This window comes from Hylaeus volcanicus, chromosome 3, assembly GCF_026283585.1.
Source record: "Hylaeus volcanicus isolate JK05 chromosome 3, UHH_iyHylVolc1.0_haploid, whole genome shotgun sequence".
In the NCBI taxonomy this organism is placed as follows: domain Eukaryota; kingdom Metazoa; phylum Arthropoda; class Insecta; order Hymenoptera; family Colletidae; genus Hylaeus; species Hylaeus volcanicus.
In genome coordinates, this window is record NC_071978.1 from 5,981,973 (window position 1) to 6,001,485 (window position 19,513).

The 19,513-nt window shown below is 36.8% G+C and overlaps 1 protein-coding gene across 1 annotated transcript; it reads left to right on the plus strand.

Moving 5' to 3' along the window:
• Positions 1 to 1,348: 1,348 nt before the first annotated feature.
• LOC128873086 (acetylcholine receptor subunit beta-like 1) lies at positions 1,349 to 18,603 on the plus strand. Its single transcript, XM_054116362.1, has 5 exons — positions 1,349 to 1,743; positions 1,814 to 1,950; positions 2,362 to 2,516; positions 2,725 to 3,769; positions 4,043 to 18,603. Exons 1-5 carry the CDS (start codon positions 1,677 to 1,679, stop codon positions 4,205 to 4,207), a joined length of 1,569 nt encoding a protein of 522 aa, XP_053972337.1. The 5' UTR covers positions 1,349 to 1,676; the 3' UTR covers positions 4,208 to 18,603.
• Positions 18,604 to 19,513: the final 910 nt, after the last annotated feature.

Here is a 19,513-nt window from a genome sequence, read left to right on the forward strand (position 1 = left end):
AGGTCTTAACAAACTGTGGAGTGTAGAACAAATTGACTTAAAGAAATTCAAGTATTTTAATTGGATATGTGTAGAGCTAAGAAAGTTGATATTTTTCATTGTGTGTTCCTGAAAAGTTCCCGTGTCTAAAAGTTTTCATATCGGATTAACAATTTGATATAATATAAAATTCACGAGTTTGGACCCATACAGGGATTAGAAATATTTAGTCGACGCATTTCGGTGCTTTTATAAGAAATCCGATTATGGGTTGAAAATGATGTTGCTAATTCGGAATTGTAATACTATGGATCGAAATTATGTCGATAGTGCTGCGGCGGAGCTAATGAAGTTCGTACAAAATTAACGTTGGGGAAGTGGCTGGAGGGGAAGTTTAGGATGACTTGGAAGTCTACGTGATGTCAAATATTATGGATATTTAAGGATGGTGAAGGGTAAATCCTGCTGTACATAATGGCCTATTAGAAACGGAGCTAATGCCTTCGTTACTTCAAATAATAGGAAGAAATGTGTCTGATAATAAAGGTTGTAAAAGGGAGACGGAAAGTAGTGGAGATAGTTTCTTCGTAATGCGTTGACGTGGAGAAGATATAAAAGTCAACTATGTCTTTTTCAAATACAATGATCAATTTATAAAATGAAAGCGTCAAGGTAAAGAGTGAATTCATTTATGAGTTACAAGTTTGTTTATTATAAAAGTAAGGTGTACAAGTTTACAGGTTTAATGTTTTATGTATTATGAATAATGAGCTGGTATCCTATATTTATTAAAAATATATATATAATTATATTTCCACATACTTTTTGCAGAGGAGCGCTATTTCAGTCAGCATGGCGCCAGCTAGTGACAAAGGAAGCGAAACAGTTGCGCGTTTACAAGCAGCTGTGCGGTGTATCCTTCTAACGGCAAAGAAGTCATAGCGTTATTTTTAAATTATAGATATGTTTAAGTGCTATTTTAGTTTGAATTCATTAGCATTACGCCATTAAAATGTATACCATAAACGAATGAAAAGAGTCCGAAGATAGAGACAAGATGTTCCACTAAGAACCTAAATAATGTTAAATATAAATAAAAGAGATCTAAATTCGACCTGCAAAATGAAGTACCACCGCAAATATTAAATTACACAGTTTTCCGTTGTTCCCAAACCAATTTCCATCCAGCTAGAAATTTTCGCAAATACCAATCTATCAGTGAACATACTAAACGCGCCTTTCCAAACACCCTTCTTAGCACAACCCTGCTTTTTGTCCCCCAACTTGTCCAGAATTCCTCGATAAAGCAGATCGCTCCGCAGCGCAGGGACCATTCGCCCCTCACATCTGTGAAACGCGTTACTCGTGGGCAACCCTGCCCAAGTCTCCTCCCTAAGTCGGTCTGCGAATCGCACCCTAGTCACGCGTTCCAAGTCGAAACGCGTCGCCTCGTTGACAGAGACGGGAACGTTGCATCGAAATATACGATCGAAAGAACGTTCAAGGTCGTTAGTTCTAACGTTGGAGGGCATCAGCGAAAGGGTTGCTAATTAATTGGACGATCATGGAGCAGGGTGTGTGTCAGCGGGTCGGACGGCAAGGAAGAATGTACACTTATTGGCCAGCGTCTGCGTCCTCATATTGATCTGCGACGGTGGCTGTGGAGTTAGGGTGTCTGCGGGTGGGACATCTGAAACATGCCCAAAATGAATTTTTGTTTGCGGTTCGCGCGTTTTCTCTTCGTCTCCGCGATTTTCTGCGTTGGTAAGGATCGAACGGTGATTCGCGCGTCGCGATTACCCTTAACGAGTAATAATCGTCGTGGTTTTCTCAGGTCTCTGCTCCGAAGATGAAGAAAGGTTGGTGCGAGATCTGTTTAGAGGATACAACAAACTTATTAGGCCCGTGCAGAATATGACGGAGAAGGTGCACGTGAATTTCGGGCTGGCGTTCGTGCAGCTGATCAACGTGGTGAGATTTTGATATTATTGTTGGAACATTTCTTGAAACGTTTCCTTACAGGTTTTATCAAACCTTTACGAAACATGTAGCACATAGTATTTTCGAGATACCAGTTGTCGTATTTGTAGAAGTTAAGGGCTTCGTTAATAACTCTAATGACTGGTATATATTGTTGGTGTGGGTAAGGGTGGGATTAATTAAAAAGAAGACTCGGTATTTCGGATGAATTGTAAATACATTAGTAGCTGTATGCTTTTTGTATCGATAAAATAGAAATAGATGCGTTGAGTATTTTAGTGCTCCTTATTTGATTAATTAATTAATTAAATTAAAAATAATATTTACTTGAAATTCTTCGTTGATTATTGACTATTTCATCAATATATACAACTACACACAATAATACAATTTATTTTTCAGAATGAGAAAAATCAAATCATGAAGTCGAACGTGTGGCTGAGATTCATCTGGACCGATTATCAGTTACAATGGGACGAGGCGGACTATGGTGGAATCGGTGTCCTGAGGTTACCACCTGATAAAGTTTGGAAGCCAGATATTGTGTTATTCAACAAGTGCGTATCAGAAAAATCCAAATTCTCTATTATTCAAAAACATTTTGATTCGCTCACTTTACCGAACAATTTCTTCTACATCAAACACCATGCATCCAGTGATGCAATGGCGAAAGCTTGGCGTCACTAAGCCACACACTCCAGTTTGTTATAGCAATAACAACACCGTACATTCCCCACAATTTCTAACTCATCAACCAATTTTTAGCGCCGACGGTAACTACGAGGTACGGTACAAGAGCAATGTCCTCATCTACCCCAACGGCGACGTCCTCTGGGTGCCCCCGGCGATCTACCAGAGTTCCTGCACGATCGACGTCACGTACTTCCCGTTCGACCAGCAGACCTGCATCATGAAGTTCGGATCGTGGACATTCAACGGTGACCAGGTCTCGCTAGCCTTGTATAACAATAAGAACTTTGTAGACCTGTCCGACTACTGGAAAAGCGGCACCTGGGACATCATCAACGTCCCTGCATACTTGAACACCTACCAAGGTAGCTTCCCTACGGAAACGGACATCACCTTCTACATCATAATCAGACGCAAGACACTCTTCTACACGGTGAATTTAATTCTTCCCACGGTACTGATCTCCTTCCTCTGCGTGTTGGTCTTCTATCTTCCGGCGGAAGCTGGCGAGAAAGTGACGCTTGGTATCAGCATTCTCCTCTCGTTGGTCGTGTTTCTGTTGCTGGTCAGCAAGATCCTGCCCCCGACATCCCTGGTGCTTCCGTTGATCGCTAAATATCTCTTGTTCACATTCATCATGAACACCGTGAGCATCCTGGTGACGGTGATCATCATCAACTGGAACTTCCGCGGACCTAGGACGCACAGGATGCCGCAGTTGATCAGGAAGATCTTCCTCAAGTACCTTCCAACCCTCTTGCTCATGAGGAGACCGAAGAAGACGCGTCTTAGGTGGATGATGGAGATCCCGAACGTGACATTGCCGACGTCCACTTATTCAGGGAGCCCAACGGAGTTGCCGAAACACCTGCCAGCATCGTTGGCCAAGTCGAAGATGGAGGTGATGGAGTTGTCCGATCTCCACCACCCGAATTGCAAGATTAATAGGAAGGTACATCATACTACGAGTGGTTCTAGTGCAGCTGGTGGGGAGGGTCTGGCTGACAGAAGAGGCTCGGAAAGCTCGGACTCGGTGTTGCTCAGCCCTGAGGCCAGCAAGGCTACCGAGGCTGTCGAGTTCATTGCTGAGCACTTGAGGAACGAGGACTTGTACATACAGGTGAGAGATATAAGGGATTTATTAGGCAGTGGAAGGGGAAGGTTAACCCTTTGAGTGCTGGAGGAATTTTTCATATGTATTCGAAAAATGCCAGCCAATTTCAACCAAAGATGCATGATTATAAACAAAAATGTATATTTCGGTCAATTTTATTTTAAGGTTCATGAAATTTGTACACGATACTAAAAACATGTTAGGCTTCCTTTATTGCTAGAAAAAATAAAAATAAAACGTTTTCTTAAAGTCGTCGAATGAATTTGTGTGTCTTTACAGACAAGAGAAGATTGGAAATACGTAGCGATGGTGATCGATCGGCTGCAGCTATACATTTTTTTCATCGTGACAACCGCAGGTACTATTGGGATCCTGATGGACGCGCCGCATATTTTCGAATACGTGGACCAGGATCGAATCATAGAAATCTATCGTGGGAAGTAACTCCGAGTTAGCGAATTGGAAAACGGCATACTATCCTCGCAAATACATTCGTTGGAAACTTTATTGAATTCGATTATTTCGTCTCAACGAAAGTATTCTGTATGTCGAATCAAGCACTCGATGCGAAATTAGTATCGGTGTGCCTAGTAAAATTTTGTGTCTTTCGTTTCTTGATTTAAAAGATACCGAGAAATTTGGAACATTCTGAAACGTCGCTTCGATTATTGCGTCGGGGTAAAGTAATTTTTCTTCGATTCTTTGTATTAAAACGATTATTTTTGTTTTTTCATCGTTTTACTGTTTTCATGGTCATGAGTTAACGATGTCATGGAAATCGGGACACAAAACGCTCAGCATTCTCATTGATCTTTTGTAACGATCAATCATTTCTTCGTTTTATACTCGTGAACGACTATCAACATTGAAAAGCTGTATTTGTGAATTTGTCAAGGAACAAAGCTCAATGGCACTCGTAGCATAGGAACGTACCACTCAAATTAATCAAATTAAGTATTATACTATTACAGATATACTAAATCTCAGTAATTCGTTCAATTCCCCTACGTATTAGTTACGATTGCAGTTTCTGGAAATTGACACTTTTCATTGTAAACCACGGCTAGGTATTAGGTACTATTGTTTCAATACACGGCGAACTAGTGGCGCCATTAGTTTACACGCTCGCCGTGCCCTGAGACGATTATGGTACCGAAACCTACTGCAAACTTTTACGATTTCTAATTGTTTCATCGCCCACGTGAGAAGAAATTTACTTGAAAAATTCGTCGACAAAGCACGACAACACTTTGATTTACAACGTCTCAGAGTTGATCATGGCTGCCTCCACGGTTAATTAATAAATTGTCTTCCTTGGAAACCTTCATCACGGGCATGCTGAAGTGAATGCGGGGTAAATGCAAGTTCAGTTAAATTAATGTCCCATCGATCGCGCATCCTAGATGAGTAACTCGGTTAATCGAGAAAAAGGATAAGCATAGAGCGTAGCCATCAAATAATTTTGATATTAATCGTGCGAACTACCGTTGCCATTATTGTAATCTAGCAGGACTCGTGTTTGATAACTCATTTGATATCTAAGGGTCGTGACAACATGTTTTAACAACTGTTGGATGAATCTCATTTTTTCGAAGATCGCGGAAAATGTTATGGATCGACTCCATCACTATCATGCAATACTCTGACTTTACAGTGGCATTTTCAACGTTTCCATTTTATTTCTTCGTTTTAGAGACATTAACATTATATACAGAAAATTCCGAGCCGCTCAATCCTTTCCCGTGAATCTCACGTGTAACGAAGTTTTCACGTTTCTCGAAAATCTCATAGAAAAAATTGAACTTCACGTCACGTTTGCTAATGACACTACGAAAGCGCACATTAGAAGTACAATGTCACGACCCTGTGTTCTGAGTCGTTGCGAACGAGAAGAGTAAGGAAAAAAAAATAAGAAAAAAAATGTATCGTACATCCAATATACGGAGGTATCATAATCAAGCTACATGTATATTGTGCAAAAGATTGTTAAACGGTCATGTTTTCTCTAATAGAAAGTTTGTCCCACTTACAAAGAATGTTTATGGTTGCTGGTTAAAGGTCGTTGATTTTTCTCGTATATATTGCCTACAGTTGTGCCTCGCGAATCAGCCCATTGTTACAAGTGATGTTATTGTATATACTATAAAAGAAGCTTTGATTTTATTACGCGAACTTCATCACAGCGAAGCGAAAGCGCAGCAATTTTAAAACCGAACTTTAACATCGATTTCGTTCCGAATCGAATGCTTTTCGTTTACATCGACGACTCGAGAGAATACGCACTCTGGAAGTAAATTGCATGTCGTTTTGATAATTTTATACTCGATGGTAAATTGTAAATCGAACTTCCCTCCCCATGGATCGGAAGAACGACCTGAGCTTTACGGTATTTGTTGCGTCATGACGAAGTGAATCGACGCGGTGGATGAAGTTCAGGTCGGGTGTAAAGAATATTAACGAAACAAAAAAAAACAGAAAAAAAAAAGTAATACGAAGAGAGAACCGTGTTTTAAATGAGATTCATCGTCGAACGTTCGCGATTCATTGTCCTCGACGCTTGTATGGAAAATTGATGTGTATGAAAAACACTGCTCGCGATTAGAGTGACGAATTAATTCCTTGATAGAGTGACGCGTGTCTTCCTTGAACAAGATACAATAACTAGAGTGTAGACCCCGTGAATTAAGTAACTAGATTATGCTTACTGATTTCTATACATTTTACTTCCATATATTTTATAGCCTTGTTCACTCAAGAATGCGAAGTATGACTGTGTATGAGAATCATAATGAGACGATTTTAAAAGACATTTTGCAACTAACGTGCAATTGAAGATGTCAGTTATAATTGGAGACGAATAACGACTACGACGCAACGGAAAGTTTTATTGTTTAACACTTTGGGCTCAACGTCGTTCGAATGATTCATCGATCTCCAGTTTTATTGAATTATTAAGAGTTTTCCGCCAATTAGTGATAGAACGTAACATTATACTATTCTTAGGATCGTTCATCGATCCCATTATCGATGAATAATTTAACGTTTACGAGATTTTGCTACTGACATCTTCAATTAACCCTAGAATACTAATGTATGTAATTTTTACGTTTCTTACGTTTTTCTACCTTCCTCTAGACTTCAACGTCAAACTCGACGATAATTGTTTAAGTTTTAAAAAATGTAATAACTATTATGGACATATACATTTATAATTATTATAAATAAGGATAATAAATGCGACTATAAAAAAAAAGCATTAGAATTCTAGGGTTAGTGTCATTTTATATACATTTGAATTTAAAATAAGTATCATTTTTCTTATTAGATAGAGTTAAAGAGTGAAATTTGTTTTTCGTGGCAATTGACTATTTGAACATTCTCTCATTGATTCTCACATGCAAAATAGCTGAGAGCTTGTTCTATTTTAGCTGTAAACGTAACTGTTCGCGATTAACGATAAAATAAAATGAATCGAACTATTCTATCAGCGTTGCAACAATCAGTGAAACGTGTTGATATTAAACACGCATGAGTGCAATGTCGTTAGAGCGTGAACAGCATCGATCGTGCTCATTCCTTCCAATTACAATAAATAAATTTAGTAAATCTTGCATTATTGAGTTTAAACATCAGAGTCACATTTATCCACTGCCCGCTAATATCTAAGCAAAGGAAAGAAAAATTTTTCATCGATTAAAATATTTGAATTTAAGGTGGTCCTTTCCCAACTGTACTAGTCAAAACAAAACTCAAATATAGAAAGTATTAATAACGATATATTTTCTATAATAAAATTCTTAAATTATTATTTGATTATGATTTTAATAAAAAAAAAGTAGTAATTGATACAATTACAGTTCCAATTACTTTTTAAGTATTATTTTATTCGACGTAGTAGTTGTGAAATCGAGGATGCTGCATCTTGACATTTCAATTTTCGTCAGGTTAAGTTACGAGTGAGAGAGATTGACGCTTCAAATTCTTTTTGACGTTTCGAAGCAACCATGAAATATAACCATGTTTATATGCGATGTTGCCACGTTCCCGAGACAGAAATCTGCATGAAAAAATATCGTACTCGACTTCTTTTTCTAATGCATATCGCTCTGGTACTAAACGGGCAAGTTTAGAAAAATTAAAATATGTTATTCTTCATTATTTTAATTAATTTTCTATTAATTTTTAGGACAGAAATTTTTCCTTTAATTTCAAGAACTTTTTACATCCTTCCTAAATTTCGTTTTAAAATAAATTTACGACAATGGCCACGGATATATTGAATAGATAATGACAATAAGGCGCTCGTCTGTTAAATCAGTAATCAGTTTGAGTCAGTTCGTTTTAGGTTAACTTTTATATGGAATTCTGTTTTAGTAATAACCAGAGATTGGTATGTCTAGTTTTCCTTGAAGAATCTAAGCTGCTAGTTTTCAGTTTACCTTAACACTTTGGTCTGTATAGAGTGCGTGTAATAATTATTCACACGGGGAGTACCTGTGGCGCTACTGATTTGCGTGCTCGCCGTTCGCTGAAACGGTCGTAGCGCATATGCTAAATCGCTTGAATATTGACTATTAAAATGCTGATTATGTCTAATATTCTCTGTACAAGTACAGGTATTTTCTATTGCATTAAACTGTTATTTTTATAAGTTATGGATCAGTAATGATCAATGAATCGGATATTTGTACAGTAAATCGTTAGGTTCTTCGAATATAAAATAAAGATTATGAAATGATACGATTTCTCTGTATTCTACGTGCGTAGTATACCTATTCCATGAAGAAATACGATACTTAATATATGCGCGAAACAGAAAATGGCAATTTGTACGTTTCTGAATTAAAAATATACAAAGAAGAACAACAGGTTGATCTTGCCAGCAATACGGAATGTTTAAACACATTAATAAAATATTTGTCACACTTTCTCTAGCGGTTAATAAGAAAAGTCTTATTATTGCCGTATTAACCAACAGTTTTAGACATAGTGCACCTTTGATAACAAATCAGGTAATAAAATCGCCAATGAAAGTGAAGAAGAAGAAAATGGAAGACGTTTATTTTCATTTCATTTATTTCAACAATTTCATAATAACGTAATAATGTTAATAATATTACAATGCGGCGATTATGTGCTCACCAGTTAACAGGGATTTTCATATCGATCAACGTTTCTGCCTCGAAAAAGAGCCCAGCGTAGAAATATAACAAATTTATTATTATTATTATTATTATTATTATTATTCTTACTCTTATTATTATTATTATATTATTATATTATTATTACCTTATTTAACATTCTTCAATATGAATTTACTAATATCAGGCCAGGCTGTTGTCGAGGCATAATTAAAAATCAAATGAGATCGAGGGTGAGTCAGTTCAATTGCATCGTCCCACCAGGGTCTACGGAAAAGGGAGTATCTTTTTCAATATTTTATTCTTCATTCCTTTCGTTTCCTCTCTATATAATTTGCAAGGTAACGCAAATATTTTTATTATTCATTTCTTTTCGCTCTCATTCTTCCTCATTCGCTCGTGCTCACTCTCTCTCTGTCTCTCTCTCTCGCTCTCTCTCTCTCTCTCTCTCTCTCTCTCTCTCTCTCTCTCTCTCTCACTCATATATTCTCGCTTGAAATATTTCTGTTTACCCTTCGTTCCAGACTCGCACGGAATTAATTAGCTTCGTAACGACTTCGACGACTGGTGTAACGGTAGACAAGAGACGATCCTTCGTTAAAATATACAAGGGAAGAGATAGGTCATAGGTAGAGAAGAAATAGATCGTGCATTTTGTATTTCATCGGTGTCTCTTTGTCGCATTTTTCCCCTCTTATTTTTTTTTTCACCGTTCGCTAACGCTCAACCCCCATCTTGTTTGTCGTCACCTGTGCTCAGCTTCTTGTTCCGCGTTCTCTTTTTCGTTCGCCTTTGGCTTCGTTAAGTTCAATAGATTATTCTGAGATAATTAGGTATTAGATTTCATCCTTTAGTTTAGAGAGAAAATGATCTCGATAAAGTTTGACCCTAATCTCTAGTAGACTACCTCTGAATCACCCCTATAATTACTGTTCGAAGTATAACTACGTCTCTATCGATTACAGGCTAGCTTTAATATTCAGTTAATCGATTATTGATTCATTTAGATTAGTTTAGTTTAGTTTATTTATTTCCACTCGGCGTGTATTACGAATATGACTTTTAGCATTTAATATTTTAAATATGTATTGATTATGTTTAATGGTACACGTGTAATAGTTCGTTTTTTTGGCGTTTTTTCTCATTTTTTGAATTTAGATTTTTTATATCGCTCGTCTCGTTTTTAATACGTTTATTATTATTTATCATCAAGCGTGGTTTGCTCGTTACCTTAGATTTTTATTTCACCCCTTCTTCCCCTTTTGACTCGATTTCTGACTACTGACCTTCTAAGGATAGTTCTCTTTTAGCGCAGGAAAACAGAGGAGATTTTCACGGGTGAGATAGTTAATATAGTAGGAGAATTTTCAAAATCGATTTTGCTCTTCGAAACGAAGGGAACGAGAGTTGCCTGTCGGAAGTCATTGGAGTTGTTTCCTCTTTTCACGTTGTTTCTTACACGGTATTATAAGTGCCCCTTTATAAAAATTCATTTTAAATTCAGTTGGCTGTGACACACTTTTTTCGTAGTTATTATTAGTGTTTAAAAATTGTTTAATCGCTCTTTCTTGAAGAGCCTTACTCGACGGCTTCTCGACTCGACGTGTGAGGCGGGAAATCATCAAAATTCTAATATATTGATAAATTAGAAACTTTGTGAAAACTTGAACATCGATTTTATTACTCATCAAGCTTCGTACTGGCTAGAAAATATGAAATAAATAAAGTATTTTCATTTTTCTAATAAATAATTATTTGATAAACGTTTGTCTGCTAACGAATACAATAAAATAATTTTCTTCATGTTTCCCTAGAGAATCAATGCTTTTTTGATTTCCACCTCATATCTATACGAGTCGCGCAAGCCTTCTGAAAGTTCTATCGAAATTTTTATACACAAGAGACATCCTTCCTCCTTATTTTACGCTAGACAGAAATATTGTTGAAGAACGAACCAAAACTAGTTGATGTAGCATGCTAACGTGAATATTTCTCTTTCGCTACAAAAATATTGGATAATATAGAACACGTTTCATCCGCAACCGCTCAGAAACCTCTCGAATCGTCAGCAACACGTTCCGCAACTACACGACTCTGCGTACGAAAACGGTACAGAATTATCACTACGCCTACTTGTCTCGAATAGATCAAACTCGTCCACCAAACGCCTTAATTGTTTACAACGAATATCTTAACAGTCTCGTCTAATGTACAAGTCTTCCCCCTTTACTAACGAGTCACGCTTCAACCCTCGCAGGCAAAAAGTGGGTCATTCATTAAAACACAATTACTAAAAATATTTGAACTGACTCAAGAATTGAACATTTGTGAGTTTATCGTTTCAATAATATAGGAATAATAATAGTATACGAATTTCATTTAAGAAATGGGATTGAAAATAATTTATTTCGTGAAATTTGTTGTTTAATAGATTCGTAAATGAATTTAATTTACATATTTACAGAATTTTTTTGGCGGAGAAACAGTTAATCTGGCATTTACCCAAATTAATAATTATAAAAAGATGGTTTCAGTGTTAGATGAAAATCTTTATTTTGATCGGAACTAAATTTGAACGAACTTACTACAGTTAACCCAGTTTCCGCCATTCGAGGACCAAACATCCCGTTTCTCTCGGTAATTATGCGTCTACTCGGTCTGAGGCTTGGTAAATTACGTTTTAAAGGTAGCTAAAAATTTGGCACTTGAACGTTGCGTGTGTCCGCTAATCGTTTATTCTAATTCAGAATTCACGCAGCCGTGAAAGTCCGCAGCAGTGTCTCGCAAAACTTTGTTTCGTGTCTGTCACAGCAATGGAAAAATTCATTGACCTCGCGGCCAATTTCTCGAAAACATAATCCCAAAAATAGCGAGGCGACATTCTAACGTCTCTTGCCTTCGTATGTGGCGTGAACGTAACGCGTGGTCCAGCGATGAGCGCAACCTTCTTTGAATAATAAATAAAGGATAAAATGATTGAACTTAAATAATTCTTCATTAGACCAACATGAAATGAAATACGACTATATAATCCAGATTAGAATTTTAATTATATAAACGAGCCGTTCGTTGCAGAAATCGATTAATTCTATAAAACAAAAATTTTATCGCATTTCTCGTCGTTATACGAATTTTTATCACAATTATGCCCATCACTGGCGTCGATTTCGTTCGCGGTGCGAGCGCGTACAAATCGAAGAGTAAGAGAGAGAATCAAACGACGATCCCTGATTTCGTTCCTCGGGCGATGTTGAACGTAAAAATGTCTGCGAATATTTCGGCATGGGTATAACAACGAGTGCTGACCGCGAAAGACGATTTCATCTTTCCTTCGTTTTTCAATTTTACACGCTACGTGTCACTGGTATTATGCAAACACTTTTCATACGAATCTATATGTAACATATGTACGTATATGCCTAATTTATATGTGTATGTATATATGTATACATATATATTTATATACACACACTTATTCATGTGTATGCACAAGGTGCGGCCGAAACAACGCAGCCGAAAGCGACTGCAGCTCTGTTTAAGTAGAATAGGAGTTTCCATGCCGGACACGCCGCAACTATATAGGTCGTATTGAACCTCAAGGTGTCCTGAAATTATTTTCCTTAAATTATTCGCCTGGGATAATTAACCAATAATATTGGGTAACTGTTCTCTACAAATAAAAAATAATATATGGGAGCTTCATGTCTGACTGAAGTTACTCGTGTCTGGTCAATACCCTTTTCTTCTACTTAAACTGAGCCTCAGCTACTCTGCACACGTTGAACCATGAACATACTTATAACCAATGATTAAATAATTGTGTGTATATACACTGTGCAATTGAAAGTATATACTCTCATTTTAGAAAGTCTAAAATTCAAAGATTTTCCGAAAAGTTTCCAGGAAACTGAAACCTAAATAGATTCTGTTCTAACTTTGACGCATCGTGTTCAATAATCTTTAAATAGTCAGCAATAGTAGAAAATACTCAAATAGAAGTAACTTTACAATGCCACGTGTGAAATTAGGAACTGTTCTCGGATCGACGTTTCCAAAAATGAAGTAGCACATCGTATTTCACTTGTCCAGGAATAATTTAGAACGTCACTGTTCGGTGACATTATATTTCGGCTGCCCTGCGTATACTCTCATTACACAAAGATCGGTTTAGTAAAATCGGACAAGGAATCTTCGATCTTTCAAGTGTCTTCGTGCAACGCGCGATGAATTCTCGCAATGTCAGGAAAAGATTTAAAAATGAGAAAGCGTAATTCTCTTTCGTGCTTCGTGATGCCTAATGCTTAACAATCCCATTCTTTCCTAACAATTTTCGAAATTCTTCGAATATAACGAGATAACCTCGCGATTCGCCACCCAGTTCGATCGATAAGCTCTAAATCTTCGTTCCGTTTTTCTAAATTCATAATCGATATCGACACAACAATTTTGATTTTCCGTTGATCACAATATTTCCAGGGTTCCACCTTGAACGCAAGCTTTCGGAAGCCGCATTACCACGAAAAGATCGCTAGAATTTCTCTAATCAATACATCGTAAAATCGATAGAATCTTGAACACCTGTAATGCTTCGGGCGAAGAGGCAGCGCCCTATTCGTGTTCCTTATAAACGTCTAGAAAGCATTCCCGAATCCCGAATCGTCCGAGGCTCTATCTGCTCGCGGGGCGAGATGTCGGACGAACGTTTAGTTGTAAAAAAACGGGGGAAACAAACACGTATTTTTCGTTTTTCAAGTGTTCGTAGCTACGCTGGATGCTAACGTTGCGGAAGACTTTGACGTGCTATTAGTATAGTAGACCTTACACGTTAAATTACGTCTGACTAGAGTCGTTTATCTCGGCTAAGTAATCCACGGTTTTCCGTTACGATTAAGAATCGATTTAATTCGCCTAGAAACGGTTATTCGATATCTCGCGTTGTAGTAGAGGTAGTACAATATCATAATATATCGAAAGAAGAAGTTTTTCATCCTCGACAACGTCAACGTTTCTTAGAGTGCACGAGGAGATTGTCTTTGACACTTACGCGACGCCGTGTCTCGATGAGCAATCTTAGTTATCTCTAACAGTTACCTTAATAAGTCGTTAAAACGCTTGAATTAAATACGAGTCGAGTAAAAGGCTGGAAAACGGAGATGTAAGTTTCGCGGACACCGTTTTCGTGACCGCGGAACTATGCTTCCTTTCCTTTCTCTCGCTGAAGACTTTATCGTAGGATCGAAAGGGGCTGATTTGTCGAGGATCTTGCACCCGACGTATGACCTTTCGAGTGCTAATGAGAATCGAACCATTAGTCGGGGAAGAGAATCGTTATTTAGACGATGACATCCAAGTCTGAATGGCCCTTTAAGGTAGACAATGCCGACGGTGAAGTACGTTCGAACTACACACCGCTGAAGATCATTCTGCTAAGAACGAGAACGGCGAGGACTCAAGAAAACTGGAAAATAGAACTACCTCTACGGTTTTTCTCGCATGTCGTCAAACCCGTTTAAAATAACCACGAACGAAGCTGGTATTTGTATAGTCAGGTTGAAATGTGAAAAATAGCGAGAAAGTTTCGATCTGTGGTACAATTTGGAATATGTTTGAAGTTATTACTGCGTAATTATGACGATCAAAGTCAGTTGCATATTCAGCATGCACTTTAAGAAACAACGAAAGAGCTTCCATTTATAAAATAGACAATTTTCTGTCCAACGAAATTCAATGAAACGATATCGAAGATTATAGTTAAATATTCAGTCCGCAGGAAGCGAAGTAATAATCTCAATATGTGAAGCAAACATTTTGTTATTACCTTAAAAGGGTTTCACAGTCGTACCCGAAAGATTGAACTTTGGGTAAGCAATTAGCGAGTACGTCACTCATTATTGTGGATCGATTGCTTTCAAAATTACCTCCCATATTACGCAATCGTATAACAAATAGAGAGTATATGGAATAAATTTGAATTACTTCGTTACCGCCTAAATGAATGTAGCATGCCAATTTTCTCTTCAATCAGCAACTTCAATTTGCTCGCATTTTTCAGTTTTACTAGCTCAAATATGACTTCGAAAATCAAAATTACCGACACTTTAGCCCCTTTCCAACATCGACGTCACAGTCGACTCTACGTTGTTGACCATGTTATAATCTTTTTTCTTTTATAAACACAATCGCTCGCATGTAAACGAGACACTCGAAAGATCGTAGACCGAATTGATGTCCAGACACAATTTGATCGCGTCACCCTGTACATATGCGCTACTACGTTCCTATTAGCGTATTCAATCTTTAATGCATATTATTTCTTTTTTTTTATTCATCCGTAATATTTTCTGTAATATTCGTCTTTATCTCCTTGTCTTCTTCTATTCGTTTCATCGGAAAAAAACGATTTTTCATCGAAGTCGTCTTAACCGTACGCTTAACGACGTAAGAAAGAAAAGTTCAACATTTCTTACTGGCGGAGAATTAATAATTAAAACGTTATCGATAGCTTTATTGATTTATTATAATTATTATTGTTATTGTTATCATTATTAAATATTATTAGTACTAGCGTTATTAATAATATTATCATTGTTATTTTTCACCATCTCATCCGTGTTATCGTTATTATTTCATTTTTATTTATTATAAGATTAATAGTTTTATAATGATAACTCCGCGTGTGACAAGCTGACTCTAATATATACAATACAATATAAATATGTGTAAATATTTATACTATATGTTATATATCGAGCATATATATATATATTTTTGTTGTTTATTAAAGGCGCAAATTGCGTTAATCCTCTCTGCATTTTCCTTCCCTGTTTCCTTCATTTCCCCACTCTTCCTGGCTTTCTTTTATCATCCGCCTATTCGATTCGTTTAAACAGCAATCTCATCGGGTTTTGATGAAAGGTGTCACTTTCGGACATTTGAGAACATGTTTTAAAAATCGTGTTCCTCCTGCAATATTCAATCGTTCGTTTAAGTCTAACGATTGACGGTAAGGATCGAATTTATCCTAAATTTCTGACAATGGTTCTGTAACTGTTGCAGCTGTGCGTGTATCAAATGGAGATCTTTAAATTTGTCAGCTGTTTGTAATGAAAGTGTCATTGAAACTTCTGCAAAAATGTCCACTCATTTGAAAAGGAACTGTTTAATTCTTTATAATTGTTCAAGCCTTATGTACATCAGTTACAGCAAAGAAATATTACTAACCGTTAGGGGTAACAAAGTACTCGTCAATTTCTAATAATATTACATTTCTAATGAAAAAAGTTTCTAAATTTATATCGAGGATATTCTGTAGAGACATGGGGAAACTTTTCCTTACAAGGAATTTAAATTCATCCTCTTCTATTGAATCCCATTGAAGAAAGTGTGTCTTAATGCTAAAGAAGAAAGTCTTAGTGCTCCACTCACTAAGACTTTAAAAGATCCTTTCAGAGTGTATTCGAATGAAAGCATTTAGTGTGATCTACTGTAAAAGAAGTTGTCAGAATTCTCGAAGTCTACTATTTTTTCATCGAGGAAACACGATTAACTTTTCACTCGTGACCATTGTTCAATCCATGGTAGCGTATATTTTGCGTTTCCTTTCATTTACGTTTGCTGCGTTGAGCGTTTCAAAAGAATTCCCGTGCCATGTTCTTGTATCAAGTTCAAGAAGGTGGAAACATTTCGGCAGCACGTGCTTTAATTAATTTCATCCTAGCGTCGATATTAACGATATTATCTTTACTTCGCGTGCACTTAAATAGACGTGCAATTCACAGCACACGTTATGTATTATTTACGTGTTTAAATGCGTTTCTTAGAACATAAAAATACTAGTTAAGAAATAATTCAAAGTTAATTATTAATTTTAATAAGAAAAGAAATAAAATGGTATCTAACGTTATATTATAAACTTTTAACAGAATTAATTGTCACATAAACCAAAGAAATGAAGTGCATATTTATCGTTAGCTACTTTTAATCAATTATTGTTTGTAGTGATAAAAAAGATTAGATCATACTGTACATTATAAGATACTATACAATAAAATAAGAATGTAACAAATTGAATTGCTTACAGTTTCTGATAAAAAGCAATAAACACTGTAATCATACACATGTTAACGATCTGAAACATGAGTGCACTTGTGCTCACGTACACGGCGAATAAAGTGACAGACCCGTATGTTGAGAACACTGATTTTCACTACCCTAATACGCGTCACGTGTCGTGTACAATTGTTCTTTCTGCTCACGTTTAGAACCGTGCCTACTGTTAAGATCCGACCGTCACATTCCGTCTGAATTTAAAGTTCATTTCTTTTATTTCACTCGTCGTTCTATTCGTTCGATTATTAATTATTAACATTATCATTATTAATATTATTATTATTGTTATTATTATTACCCATCGATAGATCTACCTCGTTCACCGATGCGTGCCACATTTCTCATTAACCCTCGTAACTAAATCGAACGAAAAAGATCATCGAAGTACCAACCGAAAAAAGACTCCCTTTCCCCGGTGTGTCTACTGTTTTTTATTTTTTTTTATTTTCATCATCTTCATCTCCGTAACGACGACAGTTAGTTTAACGAACGACTCGACAAATTTCTCTACCGTCTCATCTAATTAATCCCTAAGACCCTGAATCTCGTGAACAGTTTTTTTTAAACATTTGAACGTTGACCGTGATAGTTGAAAGTACGCTCTGAACATTAATTACTCTCAATAAGCGCCACTCGTAAACGTCGGTTCTCGCTGGATAAAAAAAAATAAATGAGCATCCGTGAGCAATGAATCACGTTCTTTCTTTTTCTTTTTTTCTTTAGTTTCCTTTTTTTTGGGGTGGTGTATCTTTTTTTTTTGGTAATTATTTTCTTTTTTTCTCTTTCAGTGAGCAACTCGAGTTTCGAATTCTTTAACTTGATTTCGATATGTGGCAACAAGTAATCGTTTCATTTCAAGAACGAGTATAATAGTTTATTAATTATTGAACGGCTTATTCCGTACCCCTCTCACCCCGCCTAATCGCCCGTAACATCCATCTAATTCGGACTTCGTCTAATCGTTACTCCTTTCGTTTCCACCAACAAATCTAATTGCACTGGTAAATCCCGAGCTAATCGCAGCATCGTCGACTAACATGCGCGGTCTCTTAATTCCTCGCCGCTTTAGCGCTCTCGTTAAGAACTAATTAAATAACAAGTAGTATCGATAGACTCGATGTTGTTTTACCGTTAACAATTAGCGTTTACGCGTGTTGATTAACGTGTTTGGATTCGATCAAAATGGAAGCGTCGTCGCTCGGTCGCGACGTGCAACGAATGAGCCAATCGAGAGTCGGTCTGATTAATCCATTATACAATTTCATCGATTCGGTGTGAATACCAGACAATGCTAGCAATAATGCGCACCGTGATATTCTAATTCATCTCCTGGAATACATCGTTACGTTTTAATCGCGTCCGAACAGCTAGGGAACACATCAGTGAGCAACTTTTGGTAACATTATGTTCCGTGGTGCATGGACAGCATTTATTTTATTCTTTTCCACGTATTCGCACTCTTTCGGATATTTTCGTTTGGTGCACTAATGATTTTGTTATCGAATTTACTACTTGAAATATAGTACCGTAATTTTTCGTACGATGTTATGAAATTTATAGTTTGTTGACTGAGAATGGAGGCGATAGTGGTTACACAAGCACAATTTACGAGGTGATTAATCAAAATTGACTATTCAGTTTATATTTCGTTATTTGGTGTAATATTGAAGCTGTAACTAGGGGCCATTTATGTCTGCAGAATTTCTTCGACAAGATTCGAGTTTCTTAATTGATATAAATTACGTTAGGATTGTTTAGTTTATCGTGGGTATCGTGATAATAAATAATCAAACCGATCACCGACGGGCTCAAGCGGGCCGCGTTTCAACAATTTATGGTCGCCAGGCGACTCTTTCCACCAACTTGAACTACAGCAAACGTGGTCGCGGAAAAGAAAAGAAGAAATGACCACGGATAGATTCATCGTTTCGCAATAAGGCCACCGCGAATATTGAATAGTAATCTTCGCGATGACAGGCATGCTCTTCGAAGGATCCTACTGCGAAACGAAGTCATCGAAACGATGCGTTTTACGAACGCCTAGCTTCTTCTCATTTATTTATTTATATATATTTTTTTTATTTGATTATTAAATCTGATCGACAGTATTGCATATCGAACTTTCGTCATTTTATACGTTTACGTTTTGCCGCTGTCTTTTAAAAATCTGTCTTCCTAATGACACTCGCTTGAGATAAGTGTGTTATCTTTTATTTCTCTTTTTTTTTTACATTTTTCTTTTTGTCTTTTCCCTACGTAGTACTGCATACTACCGAAACCTTCCGGCACGAACCATTATGTAGGAGCATTTAAATTCAATTCAATAGTTTAATTAGTTTAGCTGATCACCTTTTTAAAGGTATCGAGAATGGTTATGCCACCAATCGAGCGTTTATTGATTACCGTTTATAGTTTATAATTTCTACGTTTCTTTTAATCGTTCCTATAACATCATTAACAACGTTTTTTTCATTAATTATTATTTGTTTAACCATTATAA

Excerpts from the sequence above, each read along its gene's own strand:
- LOC128873086 (XM_054116362.1), top strand. The coding sequence starts at position 1,677 with ATGCCCAAAATGAATTTTTGTTTGCGGTTCGCGCGTTTTCTCTTCGTC. Across the intron at positions 1,951-2,361 it reads TCGTGCAGCTGATCAACGTG|AATGAGAAAAATCAAATCAT; the intron begins GTGAGATTTTGA and ends TTTATTTTTCAG. Across the intron at positions 3,770-4,042 it reads ACGAGGACTTGTACATACAG|ACAAGAGAAGATTGGAAATA; the intron begins GTGAGAGATATA and ends GTGTCTTTACAG.